The sequence below is a fragment of the Cyclopterus lumpus genome, chromosome 20 (genome assembly GCF_009769545.1).
Source record: "Cyclopterus lumpus isolate fCycLum1 chromosome 20, fCycLum1.pri, whole genome shotgun sequence".
Lineage (NCBI taxonomy): Eukaryota > Metazoa > Chordata > Actinopteri > Perciformes > Cyclopteridae > Cyclopterus > Cyclopterus lumpus.
The window spans coordinates 6624705-6648270 of record NC_046985.1 but is presented as its reverse complement, the minus strand read 5'-3'; the positions used below and the strand labels follow the sequence as shown (position 1 = coordinate 6648270).

Below are 23566 nucleotides of genomic sequence, written 5' to 3'. Positions count from 1 at the left end.
AAATAAGCAAACAGACACCATAAACCATTTCAAGAACGTACGCAAAAAGGAAACACAATAAAATGTACGAGTTGTTAGTAAGAGACATTTCCTCTAAACTTCTAAATTATTCAACATTTCACAAAAACGTGCAGTTTACGTCGAGAAGTTATCAATTCTTTATGGCCCAAAAATGTTTTTTTTGTGAGGTTTTTGACCTTTGACAACCAAATTGTGAGTCCGGCTTGACGTTTGTTCCAAATTGTTAAAGAAATTCACTCCCTGCGTTCTTGAGGTCTTGCGTTCACAAAAACAGACTTGGACGGACAGACAGAAAAGATAACAACGCCTTCACCGGATCTGAGGCGTGAACAACAAAAAAAAAGAACTCTTTGCAACCCCATTAATCATCTCACAACCCCTCAGATTAATCTTGCGACCCTTTGTAAGGGACACGCCCCCCAGGTTGGGAACCGCCGGATACAACTACCTGAAGTAGTTAAAGCAGCTCCACCAGCTGCAACATTAAAACACTGCTTATGCATCAATGCATTAGTATTAAAAAAGTACTCCTCTAATTTATCAGACTTAAACATTCATCTTACGTGTCAAAACATGACGCCTACATTACCCACAATGCAACTCAACTGCCAATAGCTCACATTAAGTAGGGCTTTTACTCGCCTTTGAGTAATTTTACATTCTTGTTTTAGTACTTTTACTTAAGTACATGACCAGAGTACTTGTTCCGCCACTGTTTATGCAGTTATATCATAACTTGTACAAATGCTTAAAGGTTATTTGTATCATATAATGCAGCAGATTGCATTTGAGAGGACAGGTGGTAGAGAGCAGTTTATTTCATCCCACTGCGAGTGTGATTCACACTGATGCCACTTTGATTTAAAGCTGGCTTCTCATCCCTCTTTAGCCTTTTCTCATTCTCTATTTTAATGCCCGTTTTCTTTTATTGATCACTGAATCATGAGGATTTATTTTGTTACTCACGCTGAAGGTCAAAGTGATGAACCGGTCCTCTCAAGCATTTACTGTAAACACGCTGTACTTAAAATCCTTTCCTTTCACACTCAGAAGCTCCGTCCCTGGATCAAACATGTCGATCCCACTCACCTTGGGGGAGGTGATCTTGACGTAGACGATGATGGGGGCGAGGGACGTCTTCCCCAGCTGTGATGGGTGGTTGATGGTGTCGGCGTCCAGGACTACGAGCTGTAACGTCCGGGCCAGTTCGAAGATCCTCTCGATCTCACTCTGGACTTCAGCTGAAGAAGAGAGGAGAGCGGGAGTCAATGCAGAGGTTCCACTTCACTTCATCCAGGTTGTTTCTTTACTGGAGGGCGTCAATCTGATGTCAGATTTAATCTTTTTTCCATGTTGTTGCTTTTATATTGATTTGTATTGTGCCAGTTTGACATTTCATGTTTTTATCGTCCTTTGTGACAATTGTTTTGAAAAGTGCTTTATCATTAAATCTTTATTTACTTACTTGGCTGTTTTTTTTTTCTGTTTCACAGAAACTTAAATATTCAAAAAAAATCACGACTTTTCGGGACGATGCTATGTTAGATTTGAGAGAAACAGCAAGCTATCTTCTGTCACCGCTCGCAAACACCAACTGTTACATCACGCGGCCTCCACTCCACAACGGATGACGACGCGCCTGCAAGAAATGATCTTACAAATATCTCAGCGGGGCGCGGTTCCCAATCTGAGAGGAATCACGGCCAAGCTTCATGACTTCCAGTCACGACCAAGTCTGAAGTAAACTGATAACATGAAAACATCGCAGAGGCTCATTCAGGCTGCGGATGAGTCACACATTCTCATTTTCTTCCTAAAATGTGCAAAATGGGGTGAAAAGAAAGCAGAAAGCAGGGAAGGCTTCTAGACATTTCATGGACATGTTCATCTGCGTCAGAAACAACCGCACACATCTGGATCTTTTGGGGAAAGTGGAGATTTTAGGGCACGAAATGTTAAGATGATATTCTTTTTAAGATAAACGTAACTGACTGAATAGACTCCAAGTGGCACTCGCTTCAACTTAAAAGCTTTGGGTGGAATATGGAGAGAAGGTTTTTACTTTTAGCTGAAAGCTCCTTTTCAGTTTTTGACTGGGACAGCAGCACAGTTTTTATATATATATATATATATATATATATATATATATATATATATATATATATATACACACACTATATATATATAACACAGCATACAACTTACCTGGGATTTCTTACTCGGCTGCTGCAGCTGACTGACGCGTATGTTGATACATGGCAAAGATTCGACGCAAAGAAAGCGTTTCATTCTAATTACATCTGAACCCACATCAGCCGCGGTCAAATCAGAGCGGTTCCTGAACTCGTTATCTTGTACTTATGCTCTATCTTTCATTCCTGACAAAAGAAAAGTGTCCGAGGCCTTTCCGGAGTTTTCATTAACCGTTGTCGAGAGTTCCTCTAATCGCTTGCTTCCTTTTCCACATGAGGGTGGTCTCCTTGACAACATTATGAATCAAAACACCAAATGTTCCCGGGCATTGCGGAGATTAGTTGCACAAACGTACCCAAGTTTGAGCGCGTGTTGGAGCGCTCGATGATGGCGTGCTTGCTGGGATTGTTCAGGACTGAGCGTTTGGCCAGAGAGATGTCCGCCGTGACGCGAGTGATCGATATCCTGAAACGAGGCACAAGATAAACAGTTGGTTCACCTGATATTATGGACTTTATTTGACATGAGATGGAAGGACAGACGCGTCATCTCGTTGTGCGCTGAGACCAAAAGTAAAGGAGAAGCAAACGACCACAACAACTCAAAGAGTAAGAGACACATGAAAGCGAGCAGAGCCTGAGAGTTCAAACAAAGGTGGAGAGAAAAGTTCCTGTTCTTTGAAGGTGGATGACGAAGTTTGATTTAAATGTTGATTATTACGCAAAAGTTTAGCATTTTAGATTTCAGAACAAAGCTTCTCCGAGCGAACAGACGGACCGAATCAAGGAAAAGTAAGAAGCTTCATTAATCTGGAGGGTCATTTCCATAAAGGTGTCATAAGACACTCATGATATCAATCCGAGCCAGTCAGTTACAGAAATGACCACTTTTAGTGGGCGTTCTCCTCCGATACCGGACACAGCAAAGGAAAATAGAGTTTGGGTTGTTCCCCTTTAAACCTTGTTTGAAGAACAGGACTCAAAAGGGAATTAACAGCAGTCATTGTAGCTGCTGGTGGTCTGAGTGGATCCGAGTGTTGCGTAACAGCCTCTCTGCTTCTGATGGGTGGATGGACTCCACATTGAGTGAGGAGAATCCTGCTCTGCTCTGCTGTAGGGCCACTATGGCCTATTAAGGACATGGAGAGGGCCTATTTAAAGCAGCAGCACACATCTCCAGGCTGAAAAAACTTGTTACACACTCCCTCGGCTAACCTCGGGGGACAGATAAATACCAGCCTATGGAGTTGGGGAGGGAAGAGGAATGAGGAAGGAAGCAGGATGAGAGCTTGCGTTTTTTTAAAAAGGTCACGGGGAGCCTTACCTTCCCTCGAATCTGTGTTTCAAAAAGTCAAACAGTGCTTTTTGCATCATGTCTGTCACCTGAGGACCGGAAAATGTAGAGAAAACAGTTAAAAAAAAAACAGGGCCCACATATTTTGCCGATCATTTTGAAATGTCTTTGACGCACCTCGTAGCCCTTCAGTGACGGTCCAACCAAAACCACGGGCCGCATAGAAGGCACAACATCGTACGGAGGAATGTGTTCCGCCTGAAGAGAGGACAGGAAGAAAAACAGTTGCACACATTTATGGAGATAAAGTAAACACTCGGCATCACAAATCACTCGAGGGATGTGGAACAACAATGACCCAGACTAGACTTAAAAGCACTGGAACATTGTGAACCATGAAATGGGACGTCCCAGCCGGCCAAAACACGAGCTTTGATTGATGCAATAGATTTGGCAGTTTACATCACAAATTTCAACATTTATCACGTTATCAATACTTAAAAAGCAGCTTACGGTAAAACTGCAGTATTTCAGGACGGATTACAATCTTTAGATGAATCCTCTCATTTCATGGTTCTGACGTCATTGAATAGAAAGTAAAGCCATGTGACAAGAGAGGTTAGTCGGTCAGTGAGAAAAAGCCGTAGAAGATCAACAGAAAAAGCATGTTAAGAATGAGCTGAAAACTATTTGGGATGAATCAGTGCGTTCGTGTACCGTTCAGATTGGCTTGATTGTGTCTAACCGGTACGCATTAAATTGTGCTTTTGGCCAATGCCAATATCAAATTCTTAATTTCTGCTATCCGGTCGGGTTTTAGTGCCACAGAAATCCCGTGCATGAGTCCTTACATAGACAAATGACATCTGCAATTAGGAGAACATTTGTTCTGTGCACCTCTTGACAGAATATGAATTCTAACAATTCTGCTAACCAGACAAAACATGTATTTGTTCAAGCTTCTCAAATGTTAATAGTAGGTCTTATTTGATTAAAGTTAAATATCTATTGAATGGATACATTGCAAATCTATCGGACTATTGATCAGCTGAAACAAGACATTTGACGTCCTGGTGTGTTTTGGTCAGAAATAGTCTGAGAATGTGGACTGAGAATGGTTCAGTTAAGTAGGAAGCATTTAGTGTCAGCCAGTTAATATTCAACATTCAATATACATCAAGCAATATTAATATATTAATAGATTGAGGATTTTTGCATGTGGAAAAAACAAGAAATGTCTTAAAATGTGTAGAGGGGATGTTTAAAGATGTCACCTTGGTTCTCTGGGAACATTTGGTGAAATCTTACATTTTATCGATGTAATCGATAATAAATATAAATACTGGAGATTCATTTATATTTGTCGATAGTTGTTGACATATTTGAAATGTGCAGCCAAAGCAAAAGGGAAATGTTAACATCTGAATAATTGCTTATAAGAATTGATACATTCAACTGGGCTCCCAGGAAGAGATTATACTCGCTTTGTTATGACTAATGCCACATTTCGATACTCGGGGTCATTTGTATCAATTTGGACTGAACATCTCTGTTAATATTCTGTATGAAATGCTGTGTCTGACAGCAGTGAGCCTGATGCGGCTCCCCTCATTTGTCCTGATGTTCAAGCTGCTCTCTCAGTCTTTGTTATCTTTATGATGACTAGATTTCATGTTCTCATCTTTCTTTGTCCACCTCGAAACGTTTTCTCTCCGCCTGACATTTGCTGTCGTCATTGTGCTTCCCCCGGGGACGTTGTGGGCACTGATGCACAATACTGGTGACCAGCGTGAGGGTATTGGGGGACAATGTGGTGCTGCACAAACACTCCTGGTAGTCCAAGTTCAACCCTGCAGTACTCGGTTAACGGCAGCATAGTCGTGTCAAACTTTCACGTATTAGCATTTTACTTTCTTAATAAAATTGACTTAATTGATTTTTTTTCAGATGTGTGTATATATATATATATTTAAAAAAAATATATATACTGTATATACATTTGGCACATTTCAAATATATTGTGATAATGGCAAAATAAAATGTTTAATGTTGTGATGTTGATTTTCTATAGCAAATAGAAAAAATTAAAGGTTTTATAACTATGTTTGTCGGCTTAATGCATCAAATGCAAACCATTACAAATAATCGGGGATGTTACTCACAATGAATGTCCCCCACACCAAATTAAAGCAATAGTTTACATTTTGGGAATACACTTATACATACACTATATATATATATAAGATATACTAATCAAACAAGATATAAAATGTTTTCTAGTGAGATTTCGAGTTGCTGGTATGCAAATGCTGTTACCTTTGGAAAGAGCCAGGCTGTTTCTTTATGCTAAGCTAACTGTCTCTTTTCTCCAGCTTCATATTTCATGGAAGACATGAGAGTAGTATTGATCTCCTCATTTGACTTTTAGCATGAAAGCCAATGGGCGTATTTCTCCAAAATGTCGTACTGTTCCTTTAAACTCAGATCTTGTCGAGCTCATTAAAAAGCTGTTCACACTGAGCTCTCAACCAATCAGAACCACAAGTTCACTTACAAACACATAAGCAAACACAACACAGAGGATTGTAGGAGCAGTGAGTAGGGTCAGAGGTCAGCACAGAGCTGTTGTCTAAAGAGGGCTTGTTCAGTTCAGACCACAGAGGTCGTCCCCGGACCCTGCTGAGCTGGTGCACCGCACGCCACGACTTACCGACTTCTGCTTCTGCTTAGCTGTGGTGAGACGGAAGAGGAGAAAGAGAGAGAGGTTAAGAACAGCCATGCATGCTAACGGACGGGTGCACGCCGAGGGACGAAGACGGTGCCGTGGACAGACGGGACGGGCGCTGAGTGAGGCCAAGCGGGTATTTAGTCAGAGACGTGCGGACGGATAGAAGAAGAGAGGCTCGGGGAGTCCAGTTTACCTTCTTAAAGAAGGGCATTCGTTTCTCTTTTGCTAGTGGTGACATGACAGTGTTTGGACTGGCTTTAGGGGAGCGCAGGTTGACCGGAAGCTCATTGTCCTCGGGGTCTAAGTCTGTGGCGTCTATGTCAATGGCTACGCACAGAACAGATAAAACCACCGTCACACAGAGGAACACAGGAGGTCACAGGCAACGGAAGCAGGACCACAGCGTGTGTGCTACTGCTCATTGACAGCAAATCAAACATGTAAAAGTACAATTATGGCCATTAGAACATAACTCACAGGAAAATATCAACTTTATTAAAAATACAAAATATGAAAAAGCTAAGTAGCGCAGCTTACCTTCAACTTGAATGGTTGAAAACAGGTTTTAAAAGACTTTTAGAGTATAAAAGTTGGGAGTTTTTCAGTTGCCTGTGAAGCTACTCACCAGACGAAGGAGGTGTAGATTTTCGTGAGTTAGGAACCACTTCACCTAAACTAGAGGATGAGTTTGCTCCCAATTTACTGAAAAGAGAAAAAGTTGAAAATCAACCCTTAAGACCAACCTGCCGGTCGAGACAGAGAACTTGAGTGCAGATGGGGTTTTTACCTGGAGTGGAACTTGCCCTGTTTGGACCTCTGCTCCTGGAGGATACGAGTGTTTTCAAGCTTCACTGGACTGGGGATGAAACCGATTTCACAGCCTTCCTTCACCAGGCGTCCTATCCACCAGTCGTTGTTGAATTTCTACGCAGAATAAGTAATGACAGTTATCTCGAGCATCCTCCTCATTCCCGTCAGCAACGCCGCGTTGCATATCATCTCCGATTGGAAAGTTCACCTCTTTGACGTGGAGGAAGTCTTTAGCCTCAAAGGACACGGCCATGCCCGGCACGGGGACGTCGTCATCGTGACACGGACTGTAGTTGACATTTGTGCGAACAGCAAATGCAACTGGTTTGGTCTGCCGGGAGGAACAGATAAATAAAAATGTCAGATTGTGTAAAAGATATAAACGGTAATTGTATCCTAATACCCTAATCCACAAGACCTATTCATTTAAATGCTTTCGGTGCACCGTTGGAGAGCTGTGATTCTCATCTTTGTGCGAGGTTTAAAAATAACCCGAGGTGAGGGATACAAGAGCTCTGACTCATCCAGACTAAGTTTCTCTCCTTGGATGATTTGGCTGCTGCACCATCTCTCTGCTAGAAGACTTAGACACTTTACTATTCAGAGTGATGCAACATGTTAGTGTCTGCATCAATCACCACTTCCACACAGATAGTAAAAAAAAAAAAAAAGGACTCTTTTTCTCATTTACACAAGTGCTTGCACAAAACAGCACTAGTGTAAATGGACCGTAAATCTGTTCCGCGATCTTTACAAAGGTCGAATCAATACCGGCCTTCCTATGGGATCCCCGATGATGGTAAATTGTAAATGGACTTGTACTTGTGTCGCGCTTTTCTAGTCTCGGGGCGCTTTAACACTACATGTCATCAGTCACCCATTCACACCCATTCACGCACTGATGATTGGAGGACGACCACTGAGGCTCAGTCGGCCCTTCCGCTTCGGGGTCAACCAGTCCATTCAGATGATGCACGCAGCCGCGATTTAACCAACAACACAACCCGCTGTCCACATGCGAGAGAGCAACTTTCTGTCTTTCTAGACACAGATGTTTTTTGCACTAGCAAATCTCCTCTGCCCAAAGTGACGCATTACATTTTCTACAAAAAGGGATTAGAATGAGATTTAATAAGGTCACGTCATGAAAGAGTGTAATGGGGCAACCATATGCTCACGGACAACCTCTCTTTGAATCTAGATATCTCCACGAGTGGAACAGACCAACGTGAGACGCACGTCGCTTTCAGAATTACATTAAATGCTTTTGGACACAATCACGGAGCCGGCCGAGCGGCGATAGCGGCAACAGTTGGCAACACAGTCGAGCCCTAACCCAGATTACATTTTGCTCTGCCTTTGACTGTGTGAGAAGCATGACGACTGAAAAGCCCAAACGAATGCACGGGGATGTAGCTTAGAGTAATCTCCCAGGGTAGAGTCACACGCTAAGTAGTAACCTGCAGATGAAAAAGAGCAAGATGAGGGGAAGGGTATGAAATATTCAGCTGGAAGCCAAATTGAACCCACTAGATCGGAGCTTTGATGCTGTAACTTTAGCCTGACCTCATACAGATTTGGTTTAAATGATTTCAAAGTGCGTCATACGAGTCCTGCATTATGATTTTCACATAGCGACCTAAAAAGAAAATTGACCAATTCAATGCAATACAAATGAAGACTACGAAGCAAGGCACATGTACACATCTACATTAGTATCACGTTTTGTGGAAGTCCATTCAAGAAACTCAAGTTGGCAAATGGAAATTATCTCCCCATATTCTTAAACCTTCAATAATTTAGATTTTCTGGCCACTTGAGGGCAGAAAAACTTCAAAACAACCTGGAAAAGGCAGACTGTACTATCACTATGTTCTAGCCTTCCATAATAAAAATACATTTACATGCTTTTCATATAAAACAACACACTAAATATACACAACACACATTTGCATATTCAAAGCAGTTCTTTAAAAAGGTGAGGTTTGAGTTGTGCTTTGAACATGAAGAGGTTGGTGCTGTTTGGGGAAACATCTCCAGAGGGAGGAGGCGGCTGTGGAGAAGGTGCTCGGCCCTGAGTGGTGGACACTGGAGGTTGATGACTCGTAAATATTCCATGAAGCTGAATGTGCATGTGTGTGTGTCATTAAGGAGATCATAGAATCCAATGTGCAGCGCCGGGACCCGGAGAGGACAAAGCGTCCTTGGCGTTTGCATGCATTGAGAAACACGGCTGCACGATGGTCTGAGGTCAATTAGTCCACGTATGTGTGCGTCTCGTGGACCGCTGCCTCTTACCTCCCTCCCAGCTGCTCTCCTCGCCTTTACCCATCATGGCCGCCGGTCAGGTGAAGCTTTCTATCGGCCTAATGACATTTTACGAACCTGTGGGCGATCATGCACACAACCATGTCCTGACATGCCGCCGTATTTCACAGGTGACTGCAGGGATTCGTACACGATGGCACATTCGCAACGCCGTAGAGCATCTTTACATCGCCTGACCGAGCCCATACTGCTCTGTTGCTGCTTATGTAACACAGGCCTTCAGTATGGATGCCATATTGACTGCAGTGAGGGGGGGAGAAGGACAGGGAGGGGGGGGGGGGGTTAGAGACCGGGTGTAAGTGTGGGAGGAGGAGAAAAGGAAAGGAGATGGACAGAAGGATAGCAGACGATGTAGCGCAAAAAAAAGAGGAAGGACTGGAAGTGAGAGTCGGCACATTTGTTGAGATAAGACAAAAAGGAAAAGACAGAGATAACCAGCTCAAGAGAAGCCCAATCTGTAACTGGACATCCTGGGAAGGAGCGCTATGGACCACGGCCAATTAACGCCACACGACGCTTATCACAATATCACACCCCACCATGAATATTTCAATAGATAATACCTCCCTGTGCTCTCTGTGCCGACACTGACCGACACCAACACTTGCCCTTGCGGTTGCAGTTTTGCCGTGTAACACGCCACTCGCCCCTCTATTAGCAGCACGCGCAGGATCTCACGCTATAAATCCTCCCACATTGTTTCACCTTGAATGCTGTGGATCGATTTGAAGTGGCTTCTCTTTAGATACGTGCAGTTGCCTTCGGCTGCACTGAGTGCCTCTTAAACGTACTATTATACGGTGTGAAGGGAGCCATAGCCTTTATTAGTTTATGTGTGGAAGATATTTACACAATTATCCAAGGTTGCTTTAGGATAAGTATGGTATGTATAGTATGGCAAGGTAAGTAACTATAGATGAAGGCCACTGCAGCTCCCAGTCACTCACTAGTTTATATGATACCTTATCTACATTAAGTGTAATTGTAATGTGTGTGCACTAATTAAACAAGGAAGAGTCCACATGGTATCCAAAGCTTCAGAGACAAAGTGAGAGTAATTAATTCTGACCTATTACCTTATCTCATAAAAACACATTAACTGACTATCTGGCCATTTGGAAGCGGCATAAACATAAACAACCCGTAAACACAATATTTTACGCATTATAATTCTTCTTTTAGCCCCGCTTTGGTCCCCACCGAGCTCCTGAGGAAATATCTGTCTCTCTTAGCTGCAAGATGCTCCACTTTATAAAGCAGGTAGCTCAAATCAAACAATCTGATTGGTTCATAGACGTGATATAAAACTTATGTGCCACCGCTGTGACGTCTACTTCCTTTGCACTTTCAGTATCACTGAGAAGGTGAGATAACCTCTGACTGGAAGGGACACTGGCCCTTTTAGCTGAGAGGTTTACATCCCCCTGAAAAGGAACCACTTTTGCTCACAATTGATACCATTCTAAGCATAATGATAATATATGGCCCATCTATTTATATAAATCACAAAATGGATTTGGACTAGATATACACACATGGCTGCATTTGTGATTTTAAAAGTATTTCTGCAATTTTGTTTCGCACTTCTGTTTCCCGATGCTTTGTCCCCAACACGGGTCAAGCTCCCAAACCCCCTGATCTCCATCTTTGAAAGTAAAGCCCTCACAGTTCAAAGTTCATTTTAAGTCGCTCCCCCCCCAATCTGAGATGACCCTGATCTCATGGCCCAGGAGCTTCTCTAGAGCCACAGAAGACATTATACAGCAGTTGTCACAGACTATTTAGTACTACTTGAACTCATTTTAATGTGTAAAAGTGATGAAGTGCTCTTAAAGGTCAAGTGGAAACGGCAGAGGGTGTTTAGTGTCTGATTGTGTCTGTTTAATACAACTAAATGTAATGCAATGCAGTATATCAATGCAAAGTTACAGGCATCAACTCTTCCCCAAGTCCTTACGAGTATCTGTGGTATGTTAGGTAAGTCATTGTGAATTACTGCCCATAAAGGCTCACAGTCAGAGAGTCTGCACTTCCTCTGACCCCAGCCTGCTCCCTCTCTGGTGGCCAGCCCACTGAGAGGCTATTTTTTACTAGTCATCTGTCATGTAAAATGCCAGCGGGGGTAATCTATGCCAGGTTATCTATAAAGCCAACTTATCTTTTTAATTAGTGAGCCGCAGAAGGTAACGCTGGAAAATAACAACACAGAGCCGCTGGAATGATCCGTCTTTGCCAGCTCCGAGTTACCTCCGGACACGGGGAGGTCCGCTGGGAAATGGATGGATAGCCGAAAGCTGAGCACATACATCTAATGAGCGCGCTAGCAGGTAAAAAAACCCCAATTGTTGTTTGAATTATTATGCACAAAAATAAATAAATAGAAGCTATACAAATGAGCTGTTAAGCAGGAAGGGAACAAACTGTGCACAGAAGATAGCGGATCTATTGCAGAGATTAAAGGCAAAGATCTTGACAGTGCCAGCGACTTGAGTGATTCTGTGGAAGTCAGCGCTGATTGCAATTCCTGTCGCGCAGAGGCGAGCCCGCCCTGCCGTGTCTGTGTTTGTTTGCGTGCCGCTAATTGTGGCCCAGAGCAGAGCAGGCGAGGCGCGGCTCGGATAAACATTGACGCGGAGCCCTCCGAGGCCCCGAACCTGGTCTCGTAGTCACCTGGTCAGTCCTTCAGCATGTCCCAGTAATCTCACCCCATGAGAAGTAGAACCACATGATTAACAAGACTGTTTTAATGTCTGATGAGCCCGGGAAGTCAGAAATAAGTCAGAATTACACAAACTTTTATACAGAAACTTTACACTTGATCAGACTGGCCTTCTTAGTGCTATGATATAGAACGTTTCACTCAAGTCACCTTGTGAAATCTCCCCCTTACGAGAATGATTTTCTTGCCACTATATATATATATACACACATGTATATACTGCATATATATTGGGCTAAGAAATGAGACTAAAAAGGAAGCAGATGCAGCTTTTAATCCTCCAATAACAAACCAACTAGTGTAAAGTTTACATTACTATTTGAGTGATGCCGGACGTCATTCATTCAAGCAAAAATAAACCTGTTTTAGTCTGTGCAAACACAACTATATACTTGTGGGGACCCTCATTGACATAGCACATGTGTTAGACCTCAAGGTCTCATAAAACAAAGCAGTTAAAAAAAAATACATTCATAATTGTGCAACGTTTGTATTCATGTTTGCGTTTTCAGGCGCATTGCTACGCTTCCTCTGTCCGTCATTGCTGTGACCGACTGTGAAGAGTAAAGACAGAGCGCTCGTGGACAACAGCTCTGCACAAAAATGGAGGAAATGTCCTCACTCTCAAGGTCTAAAACTTGAATCCCACCAAGGTCGCATCTGGACAGAGCGACCTTGGTGCTGCCGCGTTTCGGATACCCACCTTGGCCTTGTCGATCTGTGCCTGAGCCTGTCGCTCTGCCTCTCTGCGCACTGCCTCCTTATCCTCCTCGAGGGACACATCGGAGTCTGATGGACGGCTGGTGTAGGAGTCGGCCGAACCCTGCAGAGACACACACGTTAACGCTATAGCAACACACACACACACACACACACACACACACGTACACTGAAGCTCAACTGCGTCCATTTGGTATTCACAGCATCTCGAGGACCTAATTTGCTTCGCTTCGAAACTTCCTCTTCAAAAGAAATGTTCAACTTTTTGGAGTCGAGCATCTGATGCGCAAATTACAAAAGTGCGAAGACGCCCACACAGACTGAAGTGTTAATCTCTGATCATCAAAGGAATCTCAGTTGAGTTCATGAAATAATGAATGTACTCGCTGAGGCCGTGCTCAGGAGAACGAGCAGGCATGTGATGCTACTATCAATCACAATCACTGCAACAACAATCTGTAGTGCATTAAGGACACTTCCTCTTTTTCCAACACAAAGAGGCTTTTATAGGACCTATCCTCAGCTCGCTCTCAGCTGCGCACCCACAGACTGCGGTCCTCGTGTGAGAAGCACCGGGGGAAACGTTGCCGAACACCAGGTCGCGGTATGTCTCTGTGTGAGATGTGGTTGCAACAGATCTGCTCGCACTACGATACTCAGGCTCCCGGATAGCGAAACGCACACGATTACTAGCTCACACACACACAGTGTGTGTGCATTTGGTGCACACCAACACACGCACACGTGCATCACAAATCGTGTTAAATACTGCATGAAAACAGATCATAAATAATGCCTGGTGTAGTTAAAGTAGTACTCGTCCGTAGTGTTTACAATGTTTTTTAAAGTTTAAAGTTCAAAAGAAAGGGAAAAAGAAGAAGGAGGAAAAAGGGTTTACATTTTCCCGGTGACTAAGTAGATAAAAGAAAACAGCTGGATAGGACGTAAAATGTATTTTTAAATAACAAGAATAGACATAAACCATCGATACAACCTAAAAACGGAACTATTTCCTTTTGGGAAATACACAGTACCAGCAAACAAAAGGTGTTCTTCAAGCTTTCCTCTAGAAATCTTTATAATATATTAATACACACACATATAAACACTTTTCAATCTTGATTAACGAAAGTAGCGTAACTTAATTTGTCTCTCCTGCTTTGAGCAGGTTTCTTTAAAATATTACATATTTATGGCCTAAACGTGGAGACAAATACAAATAATAATCAGATTCTGGGCTTAACAACATTTTGATATGTTCTTACTGCATTTAGACATTGTAGGACAACACTGATGAAAAAAACAAACATCTGAAATTAAATACAGATGAACAACTGAAGAGAAGTTGTATGATTTAATTTGCGGATGTTGGAATGAATTCAATACATTTGCACATCGACTGCACCATAACTTCCCAGCACAGCATATGAGTTTCAGTGAAATACAAATCAGATTAAAAGGGGGCTTTTTAACTAAGGCAAGGCAGTGGGAGCCTTATCCTTACCTGCTCGCACGCTACTATGCCACCCACACAAGGTCTTTCATTCATCTCACTGCACCATTACACGCTGCTGTCTGAGTTAAAAATAGCCTCCCTCACTCTATGCCTGATGAGAATTACCCAGCCATCACATGCATAGAAAGGAGGACGTCTTCTCCACTTACATTACCTGACTGGTGTAAAGAGACTACACAAGCGCTGTTACCGTACACAATGCAAGGTTATTCAAATTCATGTCCTGCGACTCACAATCAAACCCCTCCGCTTGTCAATTGTCTTTGTGTCTCATCCTCCCGACTTTGTACCTGATATAAATAACTCATTTGAAAGCGAGCTCATTAAAAATCCATGTGCTGCTTTATTTTTTTTGCTGTCATCACATCCGCGACCATATTAATCTCTCACTGGCTTTTCAAAACATCAACAAGCATTTGAACCATGTGTCAACGACTATGCAGCACTTCCACATTCCGGTAAGCTATTGAGGTCCTAAAGTGGCATCTTATTGCACCTTCTCATAGCTGGAAGCCTCTCGTTTACGAGCCACGTTTGGCCTTGGGGAGTGCGAGTGAAAATACCTGTTATGATTATTCCATCAGGTCACGGCTAACGCCGGGGCGTGATCGAGAACATCGTCCCAGTGGGTCAGAAGGAGGTGTTGTGGAGCTCTGGCCAGAAACTGACAGCCACAACTGATGACAACGTCCAGCTTCTCATCATCACCGGGCAATACATAACCGAGCCACGCTGACCCCCCGACACCGTGGACTGACGGACGACCCGAAGATTTACGCACGCACACAAACACAGACGGATGTAAACACACTCGAAATCTGCTTACACAGTCATCGGAGCTCTTGACGCGACCTCCCTTGGCTCGTTTCAGCAAGCGTATCCAGGTGGCCTTCATCAGCCACACTGGTCATTCAGTGTCCTGAGCCACTGCCCCCCCTTGCTACTGCTACAACTACACCTGACTGCACTGCTGTGGTCACTCTTGCACCGGCGCTGCAGCGGCCGTCACCGCTCAGGCTACAGGTACATTCAACACTGTGGCAACGTGGACAGCTGGTTCCCGTTACACCTGGGCTGTAAATGCTACCGTCATCTCTGGGTAAATAAATAGCTGTGGAGTTGGGGCTCCTTGTTTTTCTGCAGCTCCAGCTAGCTCTGCTGCTATCTGTAGAGCCACAGCTCCTGCTGCTGCTCCTCCTCCTCCTGCTGCCGCTGCCGCTGCCAAAGATGGGGAATCCACAGGAGCTCTCTGCCCCGCGCATAATCTCAGCAGCTCTCTCCCCGTCTGCGTCTCCTTGAGCGCTCGGACTGCTGCTGCAGGTGCTCCCCGTGTGAGTCAGGTGGCAGCGACGCTTCTCAGCGTCTCGCTCAAGATTCGTCTCCAGCCTCGATCTCCTCCTCCTCCTCCTCCGCTGTAGCGTCCCCGTGCTACTCCACAAGCGATGGATAGAAGCAGTTTATCTACACGAGTCGTGGTGTGGCTGCCTGAGACCGACTCTCCTCCTGGTGCTAATGAAGCTGCTGCCTCTCAGGTGCTGCGAGCTCCATCCATCTCAGTCTCCGTGTCTCAGCCTGTCAGTGCACGTCCTGCACACTCCTTCAGGGATTCTGCCTCTCTACCTCCGCCTTTACCCACCCCTCCTTCTCATCCTTCTCTGTCACTCCCCTGTTTTATTTTATTTTTACCCCTCACAGTCAGTCCATCTGCTCGTTGCGTCTCTGCAGTGATGGGATGAGCACGTGCTGTATGGTTACTGCTCATGTGTCGACTGTGCAGGCTGTTTTCTTCTTTTCTAGTTGTCAGCGCGCTGCATTCACCCCGATACGAGCCGTTTATGGGAACAAATAAGTGTCACATCGACCGTGTACTGCAGAAGATCTGCTTTTTTAAAATTACATTTCCCTTCATGCCCTCCTTTGCGAGTGAAAGATTATTTACGCACACATCCTACGCCTGCGTTCAAAATCTTCATCCAGTAACAACATTGGGGAGACTGAAGCAAGGAGAAACATGTATTTAACAACATTATCTAGAACACAGACTGGATGTTCCCGGTAATATTTATGAATAGTTACTGGTGTGCAAACGCTGAACAGCGTTGCTCAATTAGAAAACAAAACACACAAGGCTTTCAAACTAAATTGACAATGAACTTGAGAGCACAATATCCTTTCTCATATTTTGGATTTGACTGCAGTGTTTGCACCTGAATACATTTGTATCTGTACTCTTTTTTTTCAAACACATTAGCTGGAACCAGCCAAGTGTTTTTTTTTTTTTTCAAGAATTATTTATCTTTTATATCTTTGCAAATTGAAAATCTTTGAGTTTTGAACCGTTGGTCGGACGAAATGAGTAATTTGTTTATGCATATTTCCCCAAAAATGTGTCTGACATTTTATGTCAAAACAAAATGAGAAAAAATCAGCAGCATTAATTATGAAATTTAGAGCTGCAATGATTAAAAACCTGATGGAGTCAATTGAAATTACTTACGGTTGCAAGCAAAAATGCAAACAATTTCTGGTTTTAACGTCACTAATGAAAGTATTTGTATTTGTATTTCTTCTGTCATGCACGATAGTATTTTAGGGTTTTGAACTGTTGGTCAGAACCAATATGCCACTTTAGACTTTATAACTTGCTTTTTCCACTATCTTCTGACATCTTTTAGACAATCAGTCAAGAAAATAGTGAACAGATTAATGGATAATTATTAATAGTGGTTCGTTGACGCTGTGATTGTGAGTCTTGTACGAGTACTGTGTCCTCGTGTCTGAGACAAAGGCACAGTTGAATATACCGTATACTATCTTTTTTCAAATCATCCCTTCTTCACTCACCTCATTAGGGACGCGGGCTGAAAGCTGTTCTAAATCCTCGCCTGTCAGATCCGCGGTGATTCATTGCACGGGAGCGTCACAAAGCCACACAGGACAAGTGAGAATAATCACGGCGTTAATTAAAAACTTCCCATCCTCACAGAAGGAGAAGCCAAAGTTAAACTCTGCATGAAGGATTATTAAAACATTTCCCTTTCATTCGCACTGCTGACGCATGCTGCTCCTCGGTCTGACCCGTCATGAGGGTCGTGCGAGGTCAGAGGAGTCAGGGATCGGCCCGTGGGACCAGCGGTTGAAATGGGATCGCTGGTTTACGGCAACCAGTCGCTCCCCGAGGAGCACTAACTGTAGATCAAAGGATGACATGCTAATCAGTGCTGCTTATCATAACCAATCAATGACACGCCTCCATCTGCTCAGGGTCTTTTCAACGAGACATGTGCACTTAAAAATGACACGTCTGACATGAAAGGAGTGGCCGAAGGAGGATAATGTAATTTTAGCTCGTTAAGACCAATTAGCTTAACAAGGAGGGCAATTACCTGAGGTAGATTATGTTTTGAACAGAAATGATGGAAATAGCGGACAAGAAAAAAAATAAATGCATCTTGTCCACTGCAACATCAAAGCTCTCTCATCCCCTCAACAGCAGTTTGGGACTGAAAACAGTCCACCGATTGCAAATAAATCGTGCATTGGTCACATATGTTTCCATAAGGTGGGCTGACACTAGCCTCCAGAGGCCTCGGGGGGGGAGGAGGGGCACAGATGCTCCGAACGTGGAGCCCAAAGATGAGAGCGCTGGAGCTGTGAAGGCGGCAGTCCGATAGCAACGCTGACAGAGACTCAGAGCGACAGAATGAGCCTCCGGCTGCCAGACAGGACTGACCTCTAGACCCGCTGCCACACTGATACTGACAGCACTGTGTCACCCGCTCACAGGCCGCTAATAATAATAATAATAATCGTACAGAGGTATGATACCGCTTACATCCGCGAGGAGAGGTGCTCTTTATTTGGGCTCACCCGGAAGACCGAGAATCACAGCTCCATTCAAAGCAGCAGGAGGCTCTTTCTGTTCACTTAAAATTATGCAAATCTCATCACATTTGCCAAACAAAATCAAACAGTTCACCACAAGTGGTTGTTTTTATCCATACATGCAGCGTGGCTTTTGGGATGGCCATTGGGATAACACTTTTTAAACCGACTTGAAGATATTTTAGTTTTTGATCGACATGTCTCAACAAATATTAATTGGATTGCCTTAAACTTTGGTACACCTATATCCACGTTTTACAGAATAGTAATGACGTAACTTTTTCTATGGCCCACAGCCGGTTTAAGTGTTCACTTATTCTACAAAATATCTATTTCATGGATCGGCATGACATGTGGACATTCATGCTGATGATATATCCTGTGAGCTTTCCTCTCGCGCCACGACGACCGGTGACATTTTGTGATTTTGAGCGAACTGTCAGAACTATTGGATGGGTTATACTATGAAATTTAGTTAAATTCTACACACTGATCCCTTTGACGTCATCAGGTCAAAATGTGTGTTTATAACCAGCAAAACTCTTTTTGATTTCATGCTTAAACACGCCATCACTAAATGGTAAACCTGCTCCATTAAATGTTGCAGCGTTACAATCCCGTCCACTCAGAATTGTCCATTATTATTCCAACTTCCTCGGCAGAGCTGGCTGCACATCACTGGCACAGGGCAGAAGAGACCAACAGAGGAATCCGTCTTCATGCACTGGTCCGAGAAAGAGAGATAAGCGGAGGGAATGGAAAGGGCGACGGTCCTGTGATCGCTCTACCGTTCAAATGGATTCATTTGGACAGAGGTCCTCGCTGTACGACCCCCAATGACCTCTACAAGCAGCGGTGGCACGGCGATCATTACATGAGACCATTACAAATCACTGTGGCTATTACCAGTCAAACAGGAGGCTGTGATTCAGCGACTGTGTCCGACAAAATCACTTGTAGGGGATGAAGCTGTTAGACTGAGCAATTTCTACATGAGGTGAAAGCTTCCAATTTCCTTTTTAGCTGCTAAAGGAGCTACTCTCTAAATGTATCCGCTATAAAAATGGAGAGCTGTGGTCATGCAGAACACCACGGCTGTGCATGTGAGCTATGAAGTGCTCTTATGGTCAAGAAGTCCTGGTCACGAAGTCCTGGTCACGAAGTCCTGGTCACGATTTACATCAATTCTTTCATCCTGTAAAGACTGCTGCTTCTACAACCCAGGACACTCTGTCCACTCGCTTTCGGCTCGCAGTTAATTCTCCTAATCACATTTCTTTTTTAAAACATTTCCCTATTTCTTCAAATCCCATACTGACCCGTTAACTCTGCTGCTCTCATCTCCCGTCTCTCTCTCTCTTTCTCTCTCTCTCTCTTTCTCTCTACAAAATGACCGTATTGCCTCTATAGTTATTTTCTACACAACAATCTCTAGCATTTGTGACAGGGACTCATTTTAAAGTTGCTGCTGTTGACTGTTATACATTTTTTTGTGTCCTCAATCAAAATAATATTGAGTGTCTGCTAATACAGAGTCCCTAGATGATACTTCTATTTCCCTAAATAAAGAAAATCCATCCAATGTTTATGCTCGACAGTTGAACAGCTCTGGATCGCATTAATAAAGAAATCTCAGCATTCAAGCGGTTTGTTGTTGTTTGTTGCTTTGGTGCAGCCTTCGCCCGAGTAACCAGGTTAACGTTGTTTATTTTCGTTGCCTGTGCATCTTTATGCGCGGATTACATTCATAAATTACTCTCATTGGCATTTTGCTCGTGGCGTTTCTGTTAGACTTGCAGCAGCATGGTGTGTGTGTGTGTGTGTGTGTAGTTGTCGTCGTGGTTTCTCCGGCAGTGTGGAACATCGTCACCATAGACAACACCCAATAGACTCTCATAATGAGCTGAAATGAGAGTGCACATAAATTAGGTAAATGACATAATTAAACAGACTCTTATGCGTTTAAATGTCGTTTATGGTTGCATGGTGCTTTGCTCTGCCCCTATTTTTACACACACGGGAGCTCAGTGGAGGAGAGACGGACAGCGGAGAATTGATGGCGGCTATTCTCATTGCGTTAAAAACACCTGAGTGACAGCTCATGTAAAACAAAGGATTGGATCAGTATCAATAGGCCAATGGGCCAAGATAGCCAATCAGTTAAAATAATGCCTTGATGCCCAATACCGATCTTTGAGAGCAGATCGGGTTAGACGTGTCCATCCAGTCACTTTTCTTTTTCCAGTGATGGAAATATTAACTTCTGCTGATAAGGACTCAAACTCAAGTTAGCAAATATTAACATGCTAAACTAAGATGGTGTGTATAGTAAATGCCATAACTGATGCCATTGTGAGCTTAAAGCAATGCTATGCCTCGGTATACATGCCACATGACATCTAAATAGTACCAGGCCATAATCCTGTCATATAAAAAGGAATTAAAACCCAAGTAAAAATATACCTGGGCTTAAAATGATCAAAACAGCCCACATTCAGACGGGCGCCAGCCGTGAAACTAATGAGCCAACGTGGACAGATTGCACAGTATACCTCACATTACGCATCATGATTGAAGAATGAAGATTGCCGCTCGTGCCAAGTCATGTTGAGTTCTGGCGGACGGACTGTAGCCGACTGCAGAGGGCTGACTATGGGCCGAGCGAGTGTGCTCGCAGATTCTGGCTCGGCATGACTCATTCTTGGCTGGAAACAAAGCCGCTTCTCCCGGCCATCTGTCCGTCACCGCCACTTCAACACAACAGAGCGCAACATAAAGTCAATTAAATCATCGGTCCACTAACGACGTCTCCTTCGTCACAGAGAGACTACGAGAGCAGACTTGACAGCCACGAGGGAGAGATGTGTGACTGCGACAAGGAATGGTTACTAATATTTAACACGGAGGAATTAAAACTAAGTGAGCAAGGGAGCGAAAGGGAAACAGATTGTCGGTACATCTGTGCAAGAAATAACAAGAGAGCGAGAAAGAAACGTGGAGAGAGATAGGAGAGGAGCGAGGAGCAATGATCCCTCTGGCGTGGCAATAGGAAGGACGTTAAGGTGACACTGACAGGCCTATGAAAACAAAAGTGTTTACCCAGCATACCATGTGCCAGTGCATTAGATAAGTGCATCATCCCATCGAAGAGATGGACTCACTGGACGTCAAGCACATGATCTAAGAGCGCACCGTTGCTGGCTGGAAACTTAGAAACCATGGTGAGCTTTATGTGCACACACACCTCTGTTATTATCATTGTACAACTTACAGAATGATACAATCAAAAATGAGTGAGCAATGAACATGTACTTCCATTTTTAGTATTATGCCAACGTGCTCACAATGAGCTAAAGAAAAATACAGCTGAAGATGGGAATTTAGTCATGAACTATAAATATGTGGACCTGGTGATTGTGCTGGATAAAAAAAAAAAGGTCAGATGACCAAGAAGATCATGGGGAGTCATCCTCTGGGCACCGTGAATATATTTGTTCCCAGCCCTTAAAAATCCTGTACAGATTAAACCTCGTTTGTGTGCTCTTCTGACTAAAAAGGTACAGTTTGGTGTTGCACCTCACAGAGAGAGAAGATCAAATCTAACGTTCCGACAGGACAATCAAAGGGGGTTCCACCTGTAAGTATCACCTGCAGCCAGCAGCAGCGGTTCCTCGAGGGCCACTGCTCTCATTTACAGTGAATCTCCCCCCACAGCACCATAATGGGATGATGGCTGATAAAAGGGAACACAGTGAGAGAGGCCAGGGGCTGCGCTGGTGCTGCCATTTTGTGCTTGCGTCATCAATATCCTGGTTTCCTGGTGGATGAAGCAGGCGGAGGTTGATTGATGAGAACTGGCTGAGAGAGCAGAACGGGCTGCTAACCATCTTGAGCGGAGCAAAACATACCGTCCAACAAACAGGGACTGTACTTGAGTAAACATTATTTGAGGTTAATCTAGTTTATGTCATACAAAGAGGAATTACATACTTTGGACCAATTCCTGCGATGCTGGTCTCGTTGGCACAGACGCGTGGGGATTTCCCCAAACTCTCTCAAAATATAGCCCATAAAAGGTCAATTTAAACATTTTTTTTTACATTAACCGTAATGGGAAAAAAAACATGAAACTCCACATCTTTTTTTACAATATCCGAAAAGGCCAAAAAAAAACATAAAATATAATTCATGTATGACATAAAATTAAAAAAACTAGTGAGTAAAAAAAAAAAAAAAAAGAGTTGCTTTAAAAATGTCTGTTGTTTCATTGTTTCAGCTCTACGACTACATGAATGGATTGGTGCAGCCACTGCCGGAGCTCCCTGAATGAGCTATATTGCGTTAAGTGTTTATCTCATCGTCTGTATATACATTCTGCTCCGATGAGATCAATAAATTACTCGTATTGGCTTCTTCATGTTGCTCTTGCAGTGGCCTTGTCGGCTCGGCGGCGATGAAACAAACCGCAGCTCGATAATAGGAAATGGAAGCGTCCGTGTACATGAGGTCGACGCCAGCAGGTCACGGCTCACCCTCTGCAGAGAGGAGGACGGACGGATGGAGAGTCGGACGAGTTGACGGCTGCAGCAAAAGTTGCGTCGCTGTGCGTGAAAGCTTGCGTGACAACTAACGTCAAATAGAGAATCGAATCGAGCTCGATTGCTCGATATCGCAGACGATGGTGAGTTCGTCAGAAACGCCCAATTCTGGCTTCTACTCACGTTGAACCAAAAGAAAAACAAAAAGGTCTCGTCTGTCTTCACTCAACCTCGAATCAACGTTACATTTTTTTGAATGTGAAATACTCTCGTCAAATGTGTTATTCAAATAAACACAGTGTTGTACTTTACAGACATGTCACTTTGGAACTTTAAACTCCTGAACAGATCCCTCATAAAATCAATCAGGAGCTTCCGTGTGAGTGATTGGTTTTCCTCGAAATAAGTGAACAACAACCAGCTATAGATTGAGGAGCAGAGAACAGCGGGTAGTTTCTCATTAACTAGAAATAAACCAGACTGATACACAACAGTAACCACTGCGTACAAACTCTCCACACATGGACGCACAGCAGACACAACTGTGGCACTAACTAATATGTGATTTAATGCCATCGATTGATCTGGTTCTAGTCAATCATATCGTAGACTTAGTTAGGGCTGTGAGAGAACTCTAATGTTTCAATTACGATTTAAGCAGTCAGTGTTTATGAAAACAAGAGAATTGACAAAAGACGTTTGTGTATCACGTTCTGTTCCACGACAGCGCTCTCGTTTTGTCTCGTTTTGTCTCGTTTTGTCTCGTTTTGTCTCGTTTTGTCTCGTTTGTCTCGTTTTGTCTCGTTTTGTCTCGT

General features: G+C 43.5%; 1 protein-coding gene across 1 annotated transcript in view; it reads right to left on the bottom strand.

The window, feature by feature from the left end:
- Positions 1 to 23566, bottom strand: part of cacnb2a (calcium channel, voltage-dependent, beta 2a) — a 55741-nt gene that overhangs the window by 3991 nt on the left and 28184 nt on the right. Inside the window, exons 3-11 of the mRNA XM_034560548.1 lie at positions 12796 to 12915; positions 7254 to 7376; positions 7023 to 7159; positions 6861 to 6937; positions 6429 to 6562; positions 3685 to 3765; positions 3538 to 3596; positions 2570 to 2679; positions 1111 to 1262 (exon numbers count right to left, since the gene is read on the bottom strand). Coding sequence (XP_034416439.1) covers positions 1111 to 1262; positions 2570 to 2679; positions 3538 to 3596; positions 3685 to 3765; positions 6429 to 6562; positions 6861 to 6937; positions 7023 to 7159; positions 7254 to 7376; positions 12796 to 12915 — 993 coding nt within the window. The remainder of the gene's footprint in view (positions 1 to 1110; positions 1263 to 2569; positions 2680 to 3537; positions 3597 to 3684; positions 3766 to 6428; positions 6563 to 6860; positions 6938 to 7022; positions 7160 to 7253; positions 7377 to 12795; positions 12916 to 23566) is intronic.